The 24,225-nt window shown below is 42.4% G+C and overlaps 2 protein-coding genes across 2 annotated transcripts in view; one reads left to right on the top strand and one right to left on the bottom strand.

The window, feature by feature from the left end:
* Nucleotides 1-675: 675 nt before the first annotated feature.
* On the bottom strand, nt 676-11,798 carry Noa1 (nitric oxide associated 1). Its single transcript, XM_090343529.1, has 7 exons — nt 10,670-11,798; nt 9,049-9,213; nt 7,698-7,912; nt 5,778-5,909; nt 4,391-4,507; nt 2,232-2,352; nt 676-961 (listed from the first exon to the last, which is right to left on the bottom strand). Exons 1-7 carry the CDS (start codon nt 11,796-11,798, stop codon nt 762-764), a joined length of 2,079 nt encoding a protein of 692 aa, XP_090199655.1. The 3' UTR covers nt 676-761.
* Nucleotides 11,799-12,251: 453 nt separating this feature from the next.
* Nucleotides 12,252-24,225, top strand: part of Polr2b (RNA polymerase II subunit B) — a 38,695-nt gene continuing 26,721 nt past the window's right edge. The window contains exons 1-9 of the mRNA XM_090343528.1: nt 12,252-12,351; nt 14,324-14,396; nt 15,632-15,782; nt 18,912-19,024; nt 19,688-19,907; nt 20,233-20,391; nt 22,194-22,358; nt 23,396-23,592; nt 23,909-24,028. Coding sequence (XP_090199654.1) covers nt 12,333-12,351; nt 14,324-14,396; nt 15,632-15,782; nt 18,912-19,024; nt 19,688-19,907; nt 20,233-20,391; nt 22,194-22,358; nt 23,396-23,592; nt 23,909-24,028 — 1,217 coding nt within the window. The 5' untranslated portion in view covers nt 12,252-12,332. The remainder of the gene's footprint in view (nt 12,352-14,323; nt 14,397-15,631; nt 15,783-18,911; nt 19,025-19,687; nt 19,908-20,232; nt 20,392-22,193; nt 22,359-23,395; nt 23,593-23,908; nt 24,029-24,225) is intronic.

Genomic DNA, 24,225 nt, shown 5'->3' with positions numbered 1-24,225 from the left:
CAAGTGGTAGAGCACCAGCCTTTTGCTGAAGAGCTCAGGGACATCGCCCAGGCCTAGAGTTTAAGCCCCATGACCAAAAAAAAAAAAAAAGTCTGTGGCCTTTCCTGACGGGGTGGCTTCAACGATAATCCTCAGATCTCAGCCTCCTTAGTAGGATCACAAGCATAAGCCACTGGCCCCCAGCCATGGTTCTGTGTCTTCTTCCAGGGGAAGGATGACGACTTGATGTAGAGAAGCAGCCAAGTGGGTTTCCACTCATTGATACCTGGGTGATTACATGCAGCACAGCCAGTGTACTTTGGAAGAGTCCCTATTGTGTTTTTGTATGTGACTCAACTGTCATGTCAGCTATAGGTTCCAAGAGAAATGCATCTAGTTTCAATCAAAATTTGAATATAGTAGGTCTCCCTTAGTGTACATTTAGGTCTTCTACTACAAAAAAATAATTTGTATTTATAAACCCAATCCAGTCTCAATACTAACAGGCCAAAATATATTTTTGGTGGTGTCCTGGGGGGTGAGCAATTGGTGCCAGTCTCTGAAAAGTAAAAAAGTCTGTCCACCAGAAAACAAAGTAGAGCTGTGGCTCAGAGTGGAATAGTACCAGCTCAGGGAAGCACCGAGGTCCTGAATTCAAGAACTATGATTAATAAGAAAAAAAAGCCAATATTTAAAAAGGGTGGGAACCAGGAGGACTTTATTATGTCTATATTATTAGTACAATTTCAGTGTCAACATATTTTGAATATAACTTCAGACATCTATTGCTTTTTCTTCTGCAGGTTGTACACAAGGGAAGGAAGCCTCTTGGTTTTATAGGCCACACTCTTCTTAATGCGTTGTCCTTTGATGTTAACAATATATGGCAAGAGAGGGGGCCGGACTGTCAGGGCTGTTCCTTGAGGTGCGTAGACGCGGAGATGCAGTTTGTCCTCAAAATTAGGTGTTACTGCAACCCAGCCTGGGAGGTATTCAACAGAACACAAGTGCCGTTAGCAATCAGCTTACTGTGAACATCTCACCAAACTTCAAAATGGAGCAGCGAAGACAACTATTACATGTTTTTACTTTTCTCCCTGCACCCATCCTTCTTTCCCTTCCTTCCACGGGTACTGGGGCTTGAAGTCAGTACCTCAAATTCTTTTTTTTTTGGACAGTCTTGGGACTTGAACTCTTGGCCTGGGCACTGTCCCTGAGCTTCTTTTACTCAGGCTAGCTCTCTACTACTTGAGCCACAGTGCCACTTCTGGTCTTTTCTGTCTCTGTGGTATCGAGGAATCGAACCCAGGGCTTCATGCATGCTAGGTGAGCACTCTGGCCCTAAACCACATTCCTGGCCAGAACTCACATTCTTTTTGGCCACTTTACGACTTGAGCCATGTCTCCACTTTCAGCTTTTTGGTTAACTGGAGATAAGATGTTATGGAATTGACTTTCTTGCCTGGGCCGACTTTGAGTCAGGATCCTCAGGTCTCAGTCTTCTGAACAGCTAAGATTATAGACATGAGCTACCAGTGTCCAGTAATCTTGTGTGTGAGTGTGGTGTGTGTGTGTGTGTGTGTGGGAGGGCAGAATGTCCTGGTGGTTTGTTGTTTTTTGTAGTTATTTGGACACAGAGTTTCACCCACTTTCCTGCCCTGGATTGACTGGCTTTGAACCTTGATCATGATATTTGAGGCTCCTTAGTAGCTAGAATTACAGGCAGGAGCCACCAGTGCATGGCTGTAATCTTACTTGTTGGAAGTGGCACTGTTGTTCAAGTGGTAGTTAAGTCTTGAGCTCAGGGACAGTGTCCCTCAGGACAGGTTAAAAAAAAAATTGGCTGAGAGTGAGGCTTAGTGGTGGAGTGCTTGCCTAACATGCATGAAGCCCTGGGTTCAATTCTTCAGTACCACATAAACAGAAAAAGCTAGAAATGGCACCATAGCTCAAGTGGTAGAGCACTAGCCTTGAGTAAAAAAAGCTCAGGGACAGCAAAAACAACAAGATTATTATCATCGTTATTGAGTAGTTGTAGAAATGAGTACAATGCTTCTTGGTCAATGTCACCTCTTCCTTTGTTCTCCATTTTCCCCTTTCATCCCTATATTCAAGATAAATAATTTTTCTTAATACAGTGTACATTGAATGACTACATATGCTTACCCCTCCTCTGTCTATGTCAGGAGGATCTCTAGTTTAAGGCCATCCTGGGCTGTGTAGCTTGTCTCCAAAACCAAATTTATAATTACCTGCAGAGGAAAATTTGATGTCAGCCACTGCTTTAGATTCACCAAATCCTTCTTTTAATGTAATGTTTTCAGCAACAAGAGGAGGAAATTCAGCCATTCGTTCTTCTCCACCAACTGGAACCTTCCAGTGAAATAAAATGGAAATGTTTGGAAGTTTAATTTAAATCCTGCTAAGCTAATTCTGAACAGGAATAAAATGTTTTTAAACATTCATCTCAACAAGTTGCAGGTGCCTCACACCTGTAAATCCTAGCTACTCAGAACAGTGAGGTCTGAAGATTGCAGTTCAAAGCCAGGTCAGGCAGGAAAGTCTGAGACTCATCTGCCAATTAACCACTAGAAAACTTTAAGTGGCGCTGTGGTTCAAAGTGTAGAGCACTAGCCTTGAGCAAAAAAGCTGAACTCAAGTCCCATGGCTAACAAAACAAACAACAAAATAAGCAGCATACATCTCCTGGGAAGAGTACAGCTCTGTAATGTGGCCAAGCACTACCTAAATGGATGGACCTAGCATTCTCCTGCTTACAGGACAAGTGTGTTTCATTTACACTGCTTCATAGTCCTCCACAGGGCTTTACATGGAGTAATGTAGGACAGGTAACATTAAGTTCTTTCTAAATGCCTTAGTTCTTACAAGTGGTGTCTCTTTATAAATTGAAGATCATGTATAACATAAGATCTGGCTTCTACTTTCACAATGTTAAATAAATTGGAAGTATTTTATGATTTACTATACAACTATGAATTAGAAACAAAAACTCATGTCATAATATGGTTCTGGACCATAAGGAGTTTGGAAGGAACACAAGGTAAGAGATGTGAGGAAGGCACTTAGAAGTACTACTACAGTTGTGAAGAAATGGGTTTTGGTTAAGTAAGCACTAAGGAAAAAGCAACATATAAACAGAAGCTTCTCTTTTCTCCTTTTTTGTGAGGTCATCAAACCCAAGGCTCTGCAACATACTTGCACTTAAGAAATTCCCATTCTTGGGCTGGGAGTTTGGCCTAGTGGTAGAGTGCCTAGCATGCATGAGACCTGGGTTCAGTTCCTGGGGACCACATACATAGAAAAGAGCTGGAAATGGTGCTGCCTGCGGCTTACATGGTAGAGCTCTAGCCTTGAGAAAGGCCAAGGACATTGCTCAGTCCTTGAGTTCAAGCCCTAGGACTGGCAAAAATACAAAAAAAAAAAAAAAAAAAAAAAGAAGAAGAAATTCCCATTCTTTCAGGAAACTGATTTCTAGGTCAATCTATGGTGTAAGTAACTGGGTGGGGCTTGAAGGCTTTTCTGGTTCCTAGTTTTCTTTTCCCTCACTTAGTGCGTGGGTGATTCTAGAACTTGCAGTTTGAGGTGTCACTTTCTCTATTTTCATTCCTGAGCTTCCTCTTGGGATTGTGTAACTGAAGCCATAAAACTTATTCCAAGGTCGGCAGGAAACAAGCACTGCAACTGTCACAATGGGACTCACCAGAGGCAAGAAGGTGCCCAAGTGTAGAACTATATATTTGCTATTTTTTGTGGAATTCTGTGCATTCCCTCCATTGTGTATGTGTTTTTTAAATTTCCACTAAATCTAATATTGTAACTGCTTCATTGGACGAGGCCTGACATTTTGCAATGAGTATGTTTTAATCACTACCACCACCACAAATACTCAAAATGTAGCTCTTAAGAATATGGCCCTTAAGGCTGGGAATTTGGCCTAGTGGTAGAGTGCCCAAAGACCCGGGTTTGATTCCTTGTTACCATGTACACAGAAAAAGCTGTGGCTCAAGTGGTAGAGCCTTTGAGAAAGCTCAAGGACAGTGCTCAGGCCCAGAGTTCAAGCCCCAGGACTGGCAAAAAAAAAAAAAAAAAAGAAAAAGAAAAAGTGTTGCCTTAGAACTTAATCCTTTCTACTACTTCAGAAAGTAGTTACAACAGAGATGTAGAAGAAATTTGCCTAAAAGTGAGGAAGACATTTGAACTCAATCTAGTCCCAATTATCCTAACCAACATATAGTATGCTACTAACCAAATCAATCTAACAGGCAATAATCAGGAATAATTAGGATATACTTTTTTTTTTTTTTTTTTGCTGGTACTGGGCTGTTTTGCTTAAGTCCAGTATTCTACCACATAAGAACCATGCAATCATCAAGTCCTGCTACATACGTACCTGGAGTAACATATGACCTGCATGCTTCTGATATATAGTATCTGCCTTGTCCAAGGAAGTAATATGCACAGGGAGGAAACTGGAAGCCACAACTGTAAACCAAGCAGACTGATTTCCCTTAAAAACAAAAACAAAAACAAAAACAAAAAACAAGGAGAACATATTACACAAGAGAACCTAGAAAATAATAAATCCAGTCAGTACTACTTGGTAGCAGTTGTTGTCAAATTATACTTATGTGTAAAAAGTAGGTCAGGAGCCAGCAGTGTGCCCTGGTGGTACAGTGCTTGCCTAGCTTATTCGAAATCCTAGGATTGATTCCTTGGTACCACAATACAGAGCTCAAGGACAGTGCTCAGGCCCTGAGTTCAAGTCTCAGGAATGGGGAAAAAAGATAGGGCATGATACAGAAGTAGTTATTAAACTCTAAAACTGTGATGACTCCAGACTTCTTGACATTACTACTATTATGATGATGGTCCTGAGGCCTGAGTGCGGTCTCTGAGCCTCTTTGTGCTCAAGGATGGTGCTGTACCATTTGAGCCACAGCATCATTTCCTTGACCTGTAATCCTAGCTACTCAGGAGGTTGAGATCTGAGGATTGCGGTTCAAACCCAGTCTGGGCACTAAAGACCCTGAGACTCTTATCTCCAATTAACCAGACTGGCCCCAAATGCATGATCCTCCTCCTACTGCCTTCACAATGCTGGAATAATAGGCATGCATTCAACACTTGTTAATGTTTTAAACCTAACTTTAAACAAGGGCAGTTAAAGTCTTATTTTTTTTTTTTTTTTTGGCCAGTCCTGGGGCTTGACCTCAAGGCTTGGGCACTGTCCTTGGACACTTTTTGCTCAAGGCCAGTGCTCTGCCACTTAAGCCACAGTGCCACTTCTGGCTTTTTCTGAGTATGTGGTACTGAGGAATAGAACCCAGGTCTTTGCATGAGAGAGCACTCTACCACTAGGCTACACTTGTAGCACTAACAATAAATGTTTATAATAATAGATATACTCTGTTATTTTGTGTTTTAGTAACCCATGCTGGCTTCAGATTCACCCTTCTCCTCTCTTGGTCTCCAGAACTGCTGGGATTGTAATTGTGAACCATCATGCCCATTGGTTTTGGATTTTGTGTGTGTGTGTGAGGCTTGAACTTAGGACCTGGGTGCTGTTCCTGAGCCTCTTTGTGTCAAAGCCAGCACTGTACCACTTGAGTCATAGCACTACTTCTGTTTTTTAAGTGGTTAATTAGAGATAGAAATATCATGGGGACTTCTCTTCCTGGGCTGGCTTTGAACTGGGGTCCCAGATCTCAGCCTCCTGAGTAGCTAGGATCATAGGCATGAGCCAACACACCCTGCTTTGGTATGCCAGGCTTTCTTACCTGAAGGAAATCAATGCGGCCTAAAGCACCTAGAAACAGGACCATTCCTGGTTTAAGCACAAAAGTTCTTGGAACAATAGAATGTGTTGGCAAAACAATATTTACTTCTTTTTCTGTTAGGAGATTTAAAATCTGTGAAGCAAATAACAGATGTATAATTAGAGAATGACTTACTGAAATTAATTTCTTTGTAAAATAAAGTGATTATTCAAGTATTCTAGGTTTCACAATATCCATTTTCTGTCAGCACACATGTAATTTATGTTGTCTAAATGAATCCCAATTTACAGTTGCTTTTGCATGTTTCACAGCTACATAGCAGCAAAACTTCATAGGTGTATAAGACTTTCCTGTGTTAGCCGTATCATGTTAAAATGGGTGTGAATACGTGGTGGGAGGTACTGGAGTGGGGGGTGGTGAGGAGGAGTAACCTGTAGCTTCAAGTAATGAAATCTGTGATCTCATGTTCTAGTGCTTAAGTATGAAATGCCATATATAAAATGGTTACCCTACTTTAGGAGCAGCTCAACACTTGAACCTTCTTCCAAATTCTGATTCCAATATCCTACTCCTCCTGAATATTCAACCAAATACAATCCAAACACAAACCACAGAGAAGTTGGGTTAGGAGGGAAAGGAGAGTGATAAAAGGGGTGATATTGATCAAGATCAAGATGCATTGTATTTATAAAGTGATTTGTTGTTGAATCACTTTATATCTTTAACTATTTAAAGATAATAAAAATTTAATCAGAACAAACAGCAAAAGTTATTCCTAGAAATTTATGAATTTTCATCCCTGGAGCTTGAATTCAGGGCCTGGGCACCGTCCCTTGGGCTTTCCCAAGGCTAGATCTCTAGCACTTAAGCCACAGCACCACTTCTAGCTTTTTACTATGTATATAGTACAGAGGAATCAAATCCAGGTCCCGGCCCCACAGGCTACATTTAATAAGACAAAATTAGTTACCTATGAGATTTTGCAATTGGATTATAAAGATCCTATTCTAAATTATACTTACCTGATATACTTTAAAACATTTCTAGGTCTAGCCAAGAAACATAGGTACTATATAATTTCCATATAATTTTTTTTGTGGGGGTTGGGGTCATGGGGCTTTAACTGGCCTGGGCACTGTCCTTGAGCTCTTCAGCTCAAGGCTACCGCCCTACCCTTGAGCTAAGTCCCACATCTGTTTTCTAGAGGTTAACTGGAGATAAGAGTCTCAGGTCCTTTTGTGCCTGGGCTGGCTTTGAATCTTGATCCTCAGATCTCAGCCTCTAGAGTAGCTAGGATTATAGGCGTGAGCCACCATGCTGGCTCCATATAGTTTTTTGGGGTTTTTTTGCCAGTCATGGGCTTGGGCTCAGGGCCTGAGCACTGTCCCTAGATTTTCTCAAGGCTAGGGCTCTACCACTTGAGCCACAGCACCACTTCTGGCTTTTTGCTACATATGTGGTACCGAGGAATCGAACGAGGGTCTTCGTGCATGCTAGGCAAGCACTCTACCACTAGGCCAAACTCCTGGTCCCTCCATATCGTTTTGAAGAACAATATGTATCAAAGGGAGATGAGTCCAACACAACTCCCAGGACCTTGGGAGGTCCCGTGACACTCCTTCAGTTCAAACTAGATGACTTTGTGATGGAGATGTTTGGAAAGAAATTTCAGTATAGAATAGGAAACTAGATTTCAGTGATGCCATTTCTTCCAATCTTGAAATCAAGGGTACTGTAAAGGTTTTTCTACTAATATAAGTAGACTGCCTGCAGTGAAGTATATCACCCAAATACAAAACTAACAGGTATATGGATTCATCCCGGAACTGCTTTTATGAAAACATCAGAACTGAATCTAATATGTCAAATATGACAGTGCTTCTACAACTGAAGTTTCTAAAAGAAACTATAAATACATACACAATTTTCTTTTGTAATTCCAGGGGTGTCATAAAACCAGTGGGCATCTTTCACATCTTGTGGAGTCAATTCTACTCGTTTGGTGGGTTGGTGTACAGTGGCAACAGGTTCATTTCCCATATCGAAAGCAAGTGAATCGGCATCAAAGTAAAACGCAGCTTCATCCTTCTGTTCTGTTCTGCTTTGGGAATACAAAAATGTTCTTCCAACTCTTCCTAGAACAAATTATGCTGAGGTTATTAATGACTCCTCTAAGGCTTTTGACTCCAGACAGAATTGTTTTTGAGATAGGATCTCTTACTATGTAGCTCAGGTGTCAAGCTTCCAATTTTCTTGCCTCAGCATCCCTAGTGATGCGATTATAGTTGTACAGCATCATCCCTAGTGAGACAGGTAATATTTTTATTTTATTTTGCTGGGCCTGGGGCCAGGGCTTCGTACATGTTAGGCAAACACTACTAGGCCACATTCCCTAGCCCGAGACAGGTAATTTTATGTTTGCCTTAGACACTACTGTAAAACAAAGTACAGTGTGTTTATATGATAACTTCTTTTGTGTGTGATTGTTACAGAACTTGAACTCAGGGTCTGGATGCTGTCCTAAGCTTCTTTGCTCTACCACTTTAGCCTAGCCACAGTTCCACTGCCAGCTTTTCTGGTAGTTAACTGGAGATAGTCTCACAGACTTTTCTGATTGGGGTGACTAGCAACCTTGATCCTCAAAATCTCAAACTCCTGAGTAGTGAGCCTTACAGCTATAAGCCCCTTTACAGGTGCCTGGCTCCTATGCTTTATTATTAGAAGACAGTGGAAACCAGACTCTTGTAATGATCAAGTGTGTGGCTGTGTTCATTGAGGCACATTGAATTGGGAGCCATAACTTTGGTTTTTTGTTATTGTTGTTTATGCCAGTACTGGGGCTTGAACTCAGGCCCTGGGCAGTAAGTATCCTTTAGCTTTTTCACTCAAGGTAGAACGCTCTACCATTCAAGCCATACTTCCATTTTTGACTTTTTTGGTGGAGAATTGGGGATAGTCTTACAGACTTGTCTGCCTGGGCTGTCTTCAAATTGAGACCCTAAGATCTCAACCTCCTCCTGAGTAGCTAGGAATACATGGATAAACCACAGTTTCTCATAAGGGAATTTACAGCTACTGCATAGAGTCAATGTCCTGAACCCCTCTGGTAGTCAGGGCTTCCAAACAGTAACTTTGCCTAAAAGGTCTATATTTCAGAACGTGGAAGTCTTTCCCCACTGCAACTGGTTATCTCTAGACAGCTATATTATAGATTCTCAACCAAAAAATACTGCTACAGAACCCATAAGGTTTTCCTCAAGAGGGTGCTTACCTACTACATAACCATGCTTTTTAAAGTGATTAAGTTGGTTTTGTTCTTCTTCACTAAGATCTTCTTTGGTTTTAGTTGCATCTTTTTTAAGTCTTTTATGTCTTGCAAACATTCTGTATGGAGTTGGGTTGCAAATAGGAAACTTCAGAAGGTTTAATGTAGTACCTGAGATATCAAAGAACAAATAAAATTTTAGGAAAAGGAATCAAGGAAGGGAAACAAACATTTGAGTGCCAACAGTGTTGGCACCTGTGATTTATGTGACTTAACCTTCATGACAGCCTTCTATAAAATGAATTCAGCTTTACACCTGAGCAGACAAGCTCACAGATTGGTTCACAGACTAAACTAAGATTGGAATAAAACCTGATTCATTACCATTTTCACTCTGCCATCCAATACAAAAACAAACTTTATGATTCAGATGAGGTCAGATATATTCAGAGTATGGCAACAAGCAACTTTGTGTATAATGTAACCAAACTTCAAGACAAAGGATAGCTGGCCAAAAATAAACTGTGCTTTCTCATGAACAAATGAGAGTTCTGACCATGTGCAGAATCATAGAAGGACCACACAAGCATAGAAGTCCTCCCTCCCTATTTCCTTCTCTTTCTTCTCGCATTCTGTTCTTTTTTGTTTTGTTTGAGACAGTTTTACTATGTAGCCCAGGCTGGTCTGGAACGCCAACTCCTCCCTTGCCTCAGCTTCCTAAATGCTGGATTTCCAAAACGGGTGTCACCAGCCTGGCACAGAAATTTTATTTTCTTCTCCCCTCTTATTCTTCTCTCCTGCCTCTTCTTTTCCGGCACTCAGGTCCTTGAACTTAGGGCCTTGGACTTGCTAGGCAGTTATTCTATCACTTAAGACATCTTGCCAAACCAGGATTTTCTTTTTTTGGTGAGAGACTAGGACTCAAACTTGGCATCTAATGCTTTGTTCATTTCTAGTGTTCTAGACCACACCTTAAACCCCAGGAATTTCTTCCTTTTTTTTTTTTTTTTTTTTTTTGTTTGTCGTTCGTGAGACTTGAACTCTAGGCCTGGGCGCAGTCCTTACACATTTTCCTCAAGACTAGTTCTGTAACTTGTGTCATAGCACCACTTCGGGCTTTTCTATGTATGTGGTACTGAGGAATCGAACTTGGGTCTTCCTGCATGCTAGGCAAGCACTCACTCTAACACTAGGTCAAACTCCTGGCCTCTCCCAGGAATTTCTTAAAAGTCACAAAAATGAAATTTCTTTCAATCCAAACCCCATACTGCACTAATGAATCATTCAGATATAGAATAATGGTCTCAAGAATAAATTCAAGATGTGAAGAGGTTCAGAAACCTCTCAAAGATTTCTGAAAGGTAGTGCAGATTTCCAGAAAAACATACAAAGAAGGTACAAGAGGAACCTCCACAGAGCAAGGGATTGTAATACCTAGTGGATTTTCTGTATCTAGGGACTGAAACATTCTACCAACACTCATGTGGAAAAGTACCACATATTCGGAACTTCCAAACGCTAAACGGACACAAAAGAGAGAGACAGCTGTGATCAAAGGGATGGTTCCAGGCTGCCTACGCTGGACACTCAGGAAATCCCTAGGCCAAATCCCGTTTCTCAGCCTCACCTGGCCAAGGGGAGATGGTGGCTCTGTCGATGGCCTCGGAGCCTTTGGCGGTGCAGTAATCGGACTCCAGCAGTGTGTTAAAGAGAGTGGATTTGCCCGTGTTGGTAGCACCCACCAGATAGACGTCTCCACGGTAGCGCCAGGAGCGCTGAAGCGCGGAGATCAATTCTTCAATTCCATACCCAGTCTTGGCGCTGATCAGCCTTACGTCCCTGACCTGCAGTCGGGACGGGGCCGACAAATTCTTACTGTCCCCATCCTGTGGCTTGTCTTCGCTGGGATATTGTGGTCCTTGATGGCCAGGCGCCAAGAGGAGCCCGGCACGGGCACAGTCGTCCCAGAGGCGCTCTCGGAGCCGCTTCAGGTAGTCAGGGGCGTCCTGGGGCAGCAGATCTACTTTGTTCCCCAGCACGAAGACCTGTTTGGGGCCCACCAGAGAGGGCAAGTCTGGCAGCAGAGCGTCGGGCAGGTCGAGCAGGTCCACCATGTAGAGCACCAGCGCGGGCCCGGGCCGGCGCAGCGCGGCGCTCACCAGCTCCACGTACTGGCCGCGACTCACCTGCAGGCGCAGGGCGCGCTGGTGGTGCACCAGGAGCCAGCAGCGTCGACATACGGCGCGCGCCTGCCCGCTGCCTTCCTCGGCCGCGCGGCGGAACCTGTCTTCGGACAGATAGCCGGGCAGGTCGGGGTCCTGGCAATGCAGCTCTGCCCCGCAACCCGAGCAGTACAGGCCGCTGGGCGGCACCTTCGGGGTCGGAGAGGCCGGCTCGGTGTGTGCACGGCGGCCGACGCGGAGCTGGCGTTGCAGCCGTTCCTCCCGCCGCCGCAGTCGCTGTCGCTCCTCTTCCTCCTGTCGCCGCAGCAGCTCCTGCACCTGCTTCCGCAGCTGCTCCACCCGGATCGGCGTGGACGCCGGCTCCACGACATACTCGGGGAACAGGAAACGCTCCTCGTCGTCCAAGTCTCCTTGGGAGTCGCCAGAGGCTGTGGGGCCATGAGGAAGCCCGCGGTCCTGGAAGGAGAAGGCGGCCGCGCACCTCCTCTCCGGGAGGGAGCCTGCCAGGCCCGGGCGCGCCGACACCCGCACCAGGCCACAGAGCAGCCTCCGCGTCAGGAGCGCAGGCAGCATGGGGAGGCAGCCGGGGGAAGGGGCGGGGCCGGCCGGCGCGTGCGCGCGGGAACGCCCGGCACGCCGGGAGTTAAGTCGGGGGGGGGGGGGGCGTAACCAGGGCACGGTCACGTGTGTCAGTCTCACGAGGAGCATCGGGAGTTCTCGCGATGAAATCTCTCAGCCCTGAGAGCCTACGAAGACGACGAGGACCTAGAGGGAACTAGTTTGGCAGTGTGTGTGTATGTGTGTGTGTTTTCCCCCACCCTGAGGAAGTGTTCTAAACCTGGGGCAACCCCTGCAGCCGGTGTGCAAACTGTAACCCTAGCTCTACTCTCTCCTCGCCCGCCTTCCCGCGCCACACCCCCTCCCCGCCCCACCTTTTGCGCAGGCGCAGAACTCACGTCGGTGAGTAGGCGGGACCTGTGGTGGAAGTCGCGGAGGATTCTGGGGGGACGTCGGAAACGGAAGTCATATCGTGTCTGGCTTCGGCTTCCGGAGGTGTTGTGTGCCTCTCTGTGCTTTCGAGAGTTTGGCGCTTCACAAGCCGTCAACATGTATGACGCTGACGAGGGTAGGTGACGCCCCGCAAAACTCGCTTGAGGAGACCCGCTTCAGCAGCGAAGCTGATGGGTACTGGAAAGGTTGGGGGCGTTGCAGCCTCCCCCCCACCACCCACGGCCCGGCCCTCTCCCCCCCAGTCGCGCGCTCCCTCGCGCGCTGGGCCCCGAGTGAGGCCGGGTGTTGGGAGAGCAGGTGACGGGAACGCGAGTCAGGTTCCCTCCTGTTCTCCTGCTCACACGACCACCTGGAGAGAGCATGTAGAACCTAAAATGGATTCTGTTTTGACTGTGTCCGAAGCAAAGGGCCGTCTTTTCTTCCCTTAAGGTCGCAGTCGCCTTGTTGACTAGCATGAATTCTGAGCATCAGTTTTGTGCCAGTCGTTTTGCTTGACTGGGACCAAGTGTATTGACATGGGTTTTGCTGTTTCTGTTATTAAGTCTTTAGGCTGGAAAGATGGCCGTTAACCTTCTAGCTGCACAAGATGGGACAATTCGAGATTATACTCGACATAACAGGGCTCCTGTGTGCTTTTTTTCCTATACAAAATTTATGTCATGTCCTGTGTGTTTTCATGCTGTATTTTTCTTTAAAGCTCACTTTCCTTTTTTATGCTCACCCCTCACGTTTTTTGATATTCTGGCTACTTCATGGAGAAAATAGCAAATCTTAAACTTTTAAAGCTGCTTTAACATCTCAGTGTTCTTATCTACAGGTAGATTGAATTATATTACCTTCCCTTTTTAACAACTATCTCAGTGGAATAAAAATGATAGAAATGTTTTTATAGCTTTACAGATTTTTTAGTTAAAGATGTGTAAAGAAGGGTTACAGTTAGGTAAGTCAGGTAAAGAGTACATTTATTTTGCACTCTCCCATCCCACCCATAAGTTATGTACTTCATTTTCAACATAGTATCTGGTGAATATCATTGCTGCATTTGTTTGGCCTTGTTCTTCTACTTCTGTGCCTATCCTTACTCTCTCAAAGACAGATAAACAAACAAGACAAAAACAAAAGGAGATAAAAATAGCAACAAAGAAAAAACCTCTTGTTTCATTTCTTGGAGTTCATTTTAGTAAATATGATTTTGTATGATCAGAAACACATAGCCATTGTGCACCTGTGTCTGTCTGTCTCTCTCTGTCTCCCCCTCTGTGTCTCTATTGTGGAGCGTGAACTGAGGGGTTAGTCTCTGTCCTTGAGCTCTTTTGCTGAAGGTTAGTGCTCTACCACTTTGAGCTACAGCTCCATTTCCAGTTTTCTGGTGGTTAATTGGAGATAAGAGTCTCATGGTCTAGTGTCTGAGCTGGCTTTGAAACTGCATCCTCAGGTCTCAGCCTCCTGAGTAGCTAGGATTACAGGAGTGAGCCACCGTTCCTGGCACTACCCGGCGCTAGGATGTCTTATGGCCCAAACTGAGCTCACTGCTTTCATCTATTTGCTTTTAAAGCCATTACTTCCTGTTTTCTCCATCTCAGTGAATAATACTATCCTCTGTTGTGGAGTCAGTAGCTTGGGCATCATTTTCTTTTTTTTTTTGCCAGTTCCGGGACCTGAGCACTGGACTTTCCTCAAGATTAGCACTCTACCACTTGAGCCACGTCATCACTTCTGTTTTTCTATGTATGTGGTACCAAGGAATTGAACTCAGGTCTTCCGTGCATTCTAGGCAAGCACTCTACCACTGGGCCAAACTCCTGGCTCCTTCTTGGGCATCATTTTAATTCCTCTTTTTACCCCTATATCTAGTAGTCACTCAGTCTCTGTGCTTACAGATTTATACAACTAACATTGAATTCTTATTTACATTTCAGGCACAGACATTATTGTTACTTATGCATTGTTTCATAATGTAATTGGCTGATATTTTAGAAGAATGGGTAAAAGGATTGTTTTTTATTCACAAAGTATGTTATTGTTACTTCAATATGTTAAGTGGTCGCATCTTAATGCAGATGAATATAGTAGTTTTTTCCCCCCAGATATGCAATATGATGAAGATGATGATGAAATCACCCCAGATTTGTGGCAAGAAGCCTGCTGGATTGTAATCAGGTAATTTTTTAGACTAAACTAACTACAAAAAAGCTTTTCTAAACTACAAAATATAAGGGGATTTCTTAGTACTTCTGGTACTCTACCACTTGAGCCATGCCTCAGTCTAGCATTTTACTAGTATATTAGATGTAGAGTCTCTTAGACTTTTCTGCCTGGCTGGCTTGAAACATTGGTAATGCAGATCGCAGAGTCTTTCGAGTAGCCAGGTGTAAGTCACCACTATTATATGGCTAAATTTTCTTTTTCTTTTTTCTTTTTTTTTGGCCAGTCCTGGAGCTTGAACTCAGGGCCTGGGCACTGTCCTTGGACACTTTTTGCTCAAGGCTAGCACTTTGCCACTTGAACCAAAGGGCCATTCTCAGCATTTTCTGGGTTTATGCTATAGAGGAATTAAACCCAGGGCTTTGTGCATGTTAGGTGAGCAATCTACCACTAGGCTGCACTCCTGGCCCCTAGACTTTATTTTTTAAATATTTCAGATTTATCAAAAAGTTACATAAAGAATTTAGAGATTGGGGATGTAGCTTAGTGGTAGAGTAATTGCCTAGCATTCATGAAGCCCTGGGTTCCGTTCCTTAGTATCACATAAACAGAACAAGCTGGAGACGGTGCTGTGACTCACTCAGGTGGTAGAGTGCTAGCCTTGAGCAAAAGAAGCTTAGGGATAGTGCCCAAGCCCTGAATTTAAGCCCCAGAATTGGTGAAAAGGAAAAAAAAAAAAAAGTGGTGTAGCTTTTGTAACAGAGTGCCAGTCTTGAGTGAAAAAGCTTAGGGGCAGCACCAGATCCTGAGTTCAAGGCCCAGTACTGGCCAACACACAAAGCAAAAGACCAAAAAAACATAATTAAATCTTATTCCTTATTTTTTGTCAGTCATGGGACTTGAACTTGGCCTGGGCACTGTCCTCAAGCTCTTCAGCTCAAGTAGCACTTGACTACTTTGAGCCACAGAACCACTTCCAGTTTTCTGGTGGTTGATTGGAGATAAGAGTCTCACAGATTTCATCCCTAGGTGACTTTGAACTGCGATCTGAGGATCTCAGACTCCTGAGTAGCTGGTGCCAAGCTTCTCATTCTTTTAGGTACCTTCTAGGTTTTTTGCAGTTATTGGAATGTAGTGTGTTTGGTATTGTATGAATATTTACTGAGTTAACTCATTGATGAAATGGGAAAATATATAAGAAAAACTGAGTTGCATCTGATTGTGAACTTAAATACTTTCTCATTTTCCAGTTCTTATTTTGATGAAAAAGGCTTAGTGAGACAACAGCTGGATTCTTTTGATGAGTTTATTCAGATGTCAGTTCAAAGAATTGTGGAAGATGCCCCACCCATTGACTTGCAAGCTGAAGCTCAGCATGCTAGTGGAGAGGTTGAAGAACCGGTAAGATGGTTATTTCTACTAAGGTTGTATAGATGAAAAATAGTATTGGTTTGAAATTCTATCCATTCTCTCATGTGGCTTAAAGATCAGAAGTCAGTAAGAGATTTTAGGAGTGTACCTTACAGCACCTTCAGTTGGGCCCTGATTGAATCTTATTTAATGGAGGCCTGTAGTTTCACAAGTAAACTTAACCTTTTTCAATGTTCAGAGACAAATGATAGCAATCACTTCAAATAATTTCACTTATGAATATTATTAAATGTAATTTTATTACACAATGCTTGATAATATATTTCAATATATGGAAAGATAAACCACTTAAATCTGTTTGATTTATTAATAACTTTTGCCATCCAGGAAGATGCAGAAAAAAAAACCCAGCAGTAATGTAAGTAGTGTAAAGTATTTGCTCAACAGACAATACCTTAACTCTTTCTATTTAGATAATCAGTATGAAGGAAGGAGTCATGTGAACACAGAAGCCTGAAATAGTCATATTGTATAGAGGTTATGCCTTAAATGGTAGAATGCTATCCTAGCACTTTTTTTTCCCTCTGCCTTTCCATAAAGAAAAGAAAAATAACTCATGTCATGTTTGTCTTTTTTTTTTTTTTTTTTTTTTGTGGGTCAGGGGGCTTGAATTCTGCCTGGGTGCTGTCCCTGAGCTCTTCAGCTCAAGGCTACTGCCCTATCCTTAGGCTTGGGCTTTGTCCCTGAGCTCTTCAGCTCAAAGCTACTGCTCTACCTTTGGGCCAAGCCCCAATTCCCATTTTCTAGAGGTTAATTGGAGATAAGAATCTCAGGTCCTTTTTGTGCCTGGGCTGGCTTTGAACCTTGGTCGTTAGATCTCAGCCCCCTGAGTAGCTAAGATTACAGGCGTGAGCCACTGCACCTGGCTTTTTTCCTTTTTCTTTCTTTTTTTTCTAGGCCAGTACTCATGTTTGATCTCTGGGCCTGGGTTTTTTCCTTCAGCTTTTTTGCTCTGCCATTTGAGCCACAGTTCCACTTCTGACTTTTTGATGGTTAATTGGGGATAAGAGTCCAGTGGACTCTTCTTGTCTAGACTGTCTTCAAATCATGATCCTCAGATATCAACCTCCTGAATAACTAGGATTGTAGGCACACTCCTGGCCTTTTTTTTTCAGTTTCAGGTGTTGAACTTAGGACTGTATAGTTTTGTTCAGCTTCTGCTGAAGCCACTCCTTCGGTCTGGCGTTTTACTGGTTAATTAGTTTCTTGGATCTCAGATTCCCGAGTAGCTAGGATTCCAGACGTGAGCCTCTGGTGCAAGCAGAAAAAATGTATATATATAAATTTATATTCGTAAATTTTTTTTTTTATTCTGGTCCTGGGGCTAGCCCTTAGCTTTTGTGTCCAAGGCTAGTATCCTACTTTTTGAGCCACAGCTCCATGTCCTGTTTGGTTTTGGTGGTTAATTGGTGATAAGAATTTCTCTTTTCTCTCCGCCCCCCTCCCCCCACACTTCCCCAGCTGGCTTCAAAACAAGATCCTCACCTGAATAGTTAGTATTACAAGTATGAGCCTCCAGTGCCCAGTTATAATTTATTTTTGTCTGAGTAATTGTAAAGTTCAAAATAATGACTAGCTCTAGTTTAGTGAACTAGCAGTTGTGGGAGCATATCAGGCTTTGACAGACTGTAAATCAAAGTTAGGCAGAGAGCCTCAAAAATAGAGTTGGCCAGAGTAGAAGTTGTGATTCTTGGTCTTTTCAGTCCCTTTTCTTTCTAGATTATACTATCCTGAGGATTCCCCAACTCTCTCATTCTAGTTGGAGGCATTACCCAAAATTTTGTTCTGAAGAGCAAAAGAAAACAATATGATATGCTTTCTTAGAATCCCTGAGTAGTTTTTCTTTTCCTGGTCTTTGTGAAACTAGAGAATAAACAATGTAACAGGGCATTCACAATACCTGTATAGCAATTACTGCTACAGGAAGTTATCTCTAAAACTTGGTTATCAGAATCTACCAGAAAAGATAAGAGGAGCTGAATTTGAGGGGAAAAATGACTTCTTAGAAAAGATGTTTAGTCGGTCAGGTGCTGGTGTATCACCTCTGTAATCCTAGTGACTCAGGAGGCTGAGATCTGAGGATTGCAATTCAAAGCCAGCTGGGGCACAAAATATCTGGGAGACTCTTATCTCCAATTAACCACTGGAAAAACAGAAGTGGTGCTGAGGCTCAAGTGTTAGGGACAATGTCCAGGCCCAGAGTTCAAGCCATATGACCAGAAAGAAAAAAAACCCAAAAAACAAGAAAATATGTTCAGTTTATGCTTAAGCAGAATGTTTTACTAGGCAGCAGGTAAATGTTTAAAAGGCTGTTTTTGTTTATTTCTTATGACCCTGAAGCATCATGCATATTAGGTAAGCACTCTATTACTGAGCTATATAGCCTCAGCTCTCAACTAAAATTTCTTGGTTGCTGTTGTTCTTTTGGAGGTCTTGGGGTTTTAATTCAGGGTCTTGCTCTTGCTAGGCAGATATTCTACTACTTGAGCTGTGTTATAACTCAGTTAAATGTTTTCTTAAAACATTCGATATTTTTTCCTCTTACTGTAGGCTGAGCTATGGTCAGTCACATTGGAAGTTCTGTTTCTTATATAGAATGATTAAGTGTTTTTAAGTTTTGTATGTTGAATTAGAGAGTTAAGTTTACTTTTTCTAGTGCTATATTGGTTAGGTTATAGCTACTTTGATCACTTTGCACTCTACATGATAACAAAAGGATAAGGCACAGAAACTTGTATAGTTCATTAGTAAAATCTATTTTGACTCCTCAATATGTACTAGGAGCAGATATGTGCAATGTTTCTATTTTTGTGTATTGTCATTTTTTTGTGTTCTATAATTAGATATAAAATGACATTTCTTCAGTGTAGATATTGGCTTTAATGCTCAGACCAGTAAGTATTTCTGAGTCTTGAGCTGTTTCTACATGTTAATGTCAAGTAGAAATCTTTTTGGGGGAGAGGGGGTGCTAGGGCCCTGGGTTCTGATAGATGCTAGGGAAGTAGTCCTTTGTTGAGCTATACTCCCAACCTTTGAAACCATTAAATCTTTATAAAGAAAAATATTTATCCTGCCTGTATGTTTTCTGTTTAATTTCAGCCAAGATACTTGCTAAAGTTTGAACAAATTTACCTCTCCAAGCCTACTCATTGGGAAAGAGATGGTGCCCCTTCACCAATGATGCCCAATGAAGCCAGATTAAGAAATCTCACGTAAGAACATTTTTCTTGTTAGTAGCTGACACTTTTTTTTTTTGCCAGTCCTGGGGCTTGAACTCAGGGCCTGAGCATTGTCCTTGGGCTTTTTCAAGGCTAGAGCTCTACCATTTGAGCCACAGTACCATTTTCAACTATTTTCTTTTCTATGCATGTGGTACCGAGGAATCGAACCTGGGTCTTCGTGCATGCTAAGCAAGCACTCTATCACTAGGCCAAACTCCCCGCCAAGATGATACTTTTTTTTTTTTTGTTGGTGATATGCCCTAAATTCTGGGCCTGGGCACTGTCCCTGAGTTCTTCAGCTCAAGGCTACCACCCTACCCCTGGAGTCACAGCCCCACTTCTTGTGTTCTAGTGATTAATTGGAGATAAGGGTCTCAGGTTCTTTAGTGCCCGGGCTGGCTTCGAACCTTGATTCTCAGATCTCAGCCTCCTGAGTAGCAGGATTGCAGATGTGAGCTACTGCGTCTGTCATCAAGCTGATGCTTTTTAAAATTTAATTACGTATTTTTGTTTCTTTCTTGAGACAGTGTTTTGCTATGTACCTCACCCTGGTCTCAAACTCATAGTCCTCCTAGCAGCTGATTTTGAAGTAAAATTTGGAAAATATAATTTATTGGAGATTTATGTTCAGGAATTCCGACTTTATTTTCAAAGGTATTCTGCTCCACTTTATGTTGATATAACAAAAACAGTCATTAAAGAAGGGGAAGAACAACTGCAAACTCAGCATCAGAAAACTTTTATAGGAAAGATTCCAATTATGTTGCGCTCAACTTACTGCCTATTGAATGGCTTAACGGATCGTGATCTTTGTGAATTAAATGAATGTCCTTTGGATCCTGGAGGCTATTTCATCATTAATGGATCAGAAAAGGTATTGTAAAATTATTTTAAAACATTTCAAAATTGTAATTAAAATGGTGAATGATTAAAGCACAAGTTAAAAAAACTGACTTTCCTGTAGGATAACCTAGAAGTAGCAGTTTGAATTATTTAGGGTGTGACAGCTAAGTTTATGTAAACTAGCTGTTTTTAATATTACTAGAAATTTGCTTGTTGAAGCTTATGTATTTCTACGATGCATTTATGAAGTTATTTCTGTAAGCCTATGGGATTAGGATCAATTACAATGCAGATTTTACTCTTCTTTCTATTTCAGTTGAGGTTCCATGGCTATAGCTTTTTTATTGTTCCTATAGGTTCTGATTGCTCAAGAGAAAATGGCAACCAACACAGTCTATGTGTTTGCCAAAAAGGACTCTAAATATGCCTACACAGGAGAGTGCCGATCATGTCTGGAAAATTCTTCCCGACCCACCAGTACTATATGGGTTAGCATGCTGGCAAGAGGTGGACAGGTATGGCTTGCGAGTAGATGCTATTTGGGTTTATTTCTTTTGTTTTCTACTTTACAGACTGCATTCTAAAAATTTCTCCTGGAGTATAGTGTTTCATGCCCGCTAAATAGTACCAGGGAACAGATTACAGCTGTATTTAACATTTCACACTTCATGTGAGTCATGAACCTGAGTGTAGCTTAGCTGGCTCCTTTAGCCAGATGTCTTTGCCAAAGCCGAAGTCACCTGAGGGCTCGTTCATATGACATTTTGGTATGACTCAGTTCTTTATTGACCATGGGGCTGAGGTGTTTCAGGTCTTAATTGAGTGTTAGAAGTCTCTAACGCTTTCTTGTTCTGTAAGATTGTCCATTCCACTGCTAACAACATGGCAGCTTGTTTCTTCTGAGGAGGTAGCAAAAGCTATGGAAGGATATAAGTACCATGTAAATCAATTGATCTGTAGTTAAGGTACATCCCCAATCGCTGTGATATTCTTCAGGTTAGACGGAAGTCAGTCCACTGGAGGGAATTACATAAAAGCAATAATAATAGTGTCTTTTCATGGTACAGGGGATCTAACCCAGAGCCTAGCACATATTAGGCAAGTGCTGTGCCATTGAGCTGCATTTCCATCCAATAAAGGAATCAAGAGATAGCATTTCTTAGATATTTTGTGCATGCAACTTATGTTACTTACATTGCTTGATAAATCTTTATGGTTCTTTTTTTGGGGGGGGGCAGTCCTGGGCTTGAGCTCAGGCCCTGAGCACTGTCCTTGGACTTTCCCAAGGCTAGAGCTCTACCACTTGAGCCTCAGCACCATTTCCGGCTTTTTTCTATGTATGTGGTACTGAGAAATTGAACCCTGGTCTTCGTGCATGCTAGGCAAGCACTCTACCACTAGGCCAAACTCCCAGCCCCATCCATTTCATTTCATGAATTTTTTTTTGCCAGTCCTGGGCTTGAGCTCAGGGCCTGAGCACTGTCTGTCCTTAGACTTTCTCAAAGCTAGAGCTCTACCACTTTACCACTTGAGCCTCAGCATCACTTCCAGCTTTTTTTATGCATGTGCTACTGAGGAATTGAACCCTGCTCTTCATACATACTAGGCAAGCACTCTACCTGTAGGCCAAACCCCTGGCCCATGAATATTTTTTTCATTCATTCATTCATTCATTCATTTGTCATATGTGGGCCTTGGACTCTGGGCCTGGACACTACCCCTGAGCTTTTCAGCTCAAGGCTACCACTTTACCACTTAGTGCTATACTGCTTCTGGGTTTCTGGTGGTTAATTGGAGATAAGAGTCTCATGGACTTTCGTGCCTGGGCTAACTTTGAACTGTGATCCTCAGATCTCAGTCTCCTGAGTAGCTAGAGGCACCAGCACCTGGCTCCCCTGAGCTTCTTTTGCTGAAGGCTGGTACTCTACCACTTGAGCTATAGCATCACTTCTGGCTTTTTCTGTTTATTTTGTTCTGAGGAATAAAACCAGGGCTTTTTGCATGCTTGGCAAGTACTCTACCACTAGGCCACGCTCTTGGCTTCCTGTTTTTTTTTTTTTTTTGCCAGTCCTGAGCTTGGGCTCAGGGCTTGAGCATTCTCCTTGGACTTTCTCAAGGCTAGCACTCTACCACTTGAGCCTCAGCACCACTTCCAGCTTTTTGCTATGTATGTGGGGTACTGAGGAATCGAACCCGGGTCTTTGTGCATGCTAGGCAAGCACTCTACCAGTAGGCCAAACCCCTGGCCCCTTCTTGGTATTTTTATATTGCTTTAGATCTTGAATATTCATGTTCTAATAATACTTTGTTCTTCTAGGGTGCAAAAAAGAGTGCTATTGGTCAGCGCATTGTGGCTACTCTACCATATATCAAGCAGGAAGTCCCAATCATCATTGTGTTCAGAGCTCTAGGTTTTGTGTCTGATCGAGATATCTTGGAACATATTATTTATGATTTTGAAGACCCAGAGATGATGGAAATGGTAATTTGAAAGCAAAATGTGTTTTTTCGTATGATAAAATCAGAGAGGCTGATTATTGCAACCTTTAAAGTAGCAGAAAATGACTCTGGAGAACAATTTAGCATGTAAATGCTAAATTTCAGGCCCTGCCTAGGCTTTTCTTGTTGAGAGAAAACTAGAGACAGGCAGTCAGTGATGGCAACTTGAGGAAACAGTAGTAAGGAAGATTGTTAAAGCGTACCAGTCTGGTGCTAGGTAGAAAGGAATACTGAATAGTTGATACCTTTTTTTTTTTGAAACAAAGATTTTCAGACTTGAAAAGTTGTAATAGTAGTCTGGCAAACTCTTATATAGTTCTCATCCAGATTCATTTGTTATTTTGCTGTTTTTAACTTTGTTGTTGTTGTTGGTTGCGGTGGTAGGACTTGAACTCTAGGCCTGGGCCCTGTCCCTGAGTTCTTCAGCTCAAGGCTACTGCTGTAGCACTTGAGCCACAGTGCCACTTCTGTTTTTCTGGTGGCTAATTGGAGATAAGAGTCTCATGGACTTTAGTGCCCAGGTTGGTTTTGAACCTCTGTCCTCTATCCTCAGCTCTTAGTCTCCTGAGTAGCTTTCTTTCTTTTTTGTTGGTCATGGAACTTGAACTCTGGACCTGGGTTCTGTCCCCGAGCTCTTCAGCTCAAGGCTAGTATTCTACCACTTGAGCCACAGCACCACTTCCAGTTGTCTGGATTTAATTGCAGATAAGAGTCTCACAGACTTTTGTGCCCAGGCTGGCTTTGAACTGAGGTCCTTACTGAGTAGTTGGGATTACAGGCGTGAGTGAGCCAATGGCACCAGGCAACTAGTTTTCTTAAGGGGATTATTTGTAGTCTTCTGGGCAATGAAATTGCCTGTTTTGATAATGGGTTTTGTCAGAGATATTTAGATATCTCTGTGGTCTTCTGGTTTTAAGATTTTGTGATTCCTTGATTGTCTGAAAATTTTATATTACTTGGTAAATTTTTTTTTTGTATTTTAATAGAGAACAGACTTGAAAATAACCAATTATTTCATAGGTTAAACCTTCTCTTGATGAAGCCTTTGTCATTCAAGAACAGAATGTTGCATTAAATTTCATTGGTTCAAGAGGGGCAAAGCCTGGTGTTACTAAAGAGAAAAGAATTAAATACGCTAAAGAAGTCTTACAAAAGGAAATGCTTCCTCATGTTGGTGTCAGCGATTTTTGTGAGACCAAAAAAGCCTACTTCTTGGGGTATGTTATTTTAATTAAACTTCTTTGGCAGATGCAATTGTGATAGTGTTTTTCTTTCTTTTTTTTATATTAACAAGAGTTTACTCAAATATTTTTGCATTAACTTTAAAGTTGTTGTACAAAGGGATTTTGATTCAGCCTGTTAGTTTAATGAGTACAAAGCATCTTGATCAGTGTCACCCCTTCCATCCTTTGCCACCACTCATCTATCCCAACCCTACCTACATGTATTACTGCTAAGAATGTCAAAAATTACTTATATATGTTTACAAAAGCCAAAAATCAAGTGTTTTCTGTTTATCTTTTTTCTTTTAAGGTATATGGTTCATAGATTACTTCTAGCAGCTTTGGGTAGAAGAGAACTAGATGACCGAGATCACTATGGAAACAAAAGATTGGATCTTGCTGGGCCCTTACTTGCATTCTTATTTCGAGGGTAAGGAATTACAGAATGCCATTGTTAGGAGGTTTTATTCAAACTCGTAAGTCTTCCTACCTGAGCCTTCCAGTAGCTGGCATGATGGCCATTGTGCCTCACATGAGGCTTCATGTTCAGCCACCCGGTTACACTGTCATGCTTTGTATTGGTTTCATCTAAAGTGTGTATAGTCTGTTTTCTGTGTGGGTAGATTT

The sequence above is a fragment of the Megascapheus bottae genome, chromosome 13 (assembly GCF_031878675.1).
Source record: "Megascapheus bottae isolate mThoBot1 chromosome 13, mThoBot2.hap1, whole genome shotgun sequence".
Lineage (NCBI taxonomy): Eukaryota > Metazoa > Chordata > Mammalia > Rodentia > Geomyidae > Megascapheus > Megascapheus bottae.
Note: the sequence above shows the minus strand (reverse complement) of the source record. Positions and strands in the feature narration are given on the sequence as shown.

What these genes read in the sequence shown, in the direction of transcription:
- Noa1 (XM_090343529.1), bottom strand. Translation starts at nt 11,798, where the DNA reads ATGCTGCCTGCGCTCCTGACGCGGAGGCTGCTCTGTGGCCTGGTGCGG. An exon ending in GCCGCATTGATTTCCTTCAG is followed by an intron (nt 4,508 to 5,777) that starts GTAAGAAAGCCT and finishes TTTGTTTTTAAG; the next exon opens with GGAAATCAGTCTGCTTGGTT. An exon ending in CATCAAATTTTCCTCTGCAG is followed by an intron (nt 962 to 2,231) that starts GTAATTATAAAT and finishes AATACCTCCCAG; the next exon opens with GCTGGGTTGCAGTAACACCT.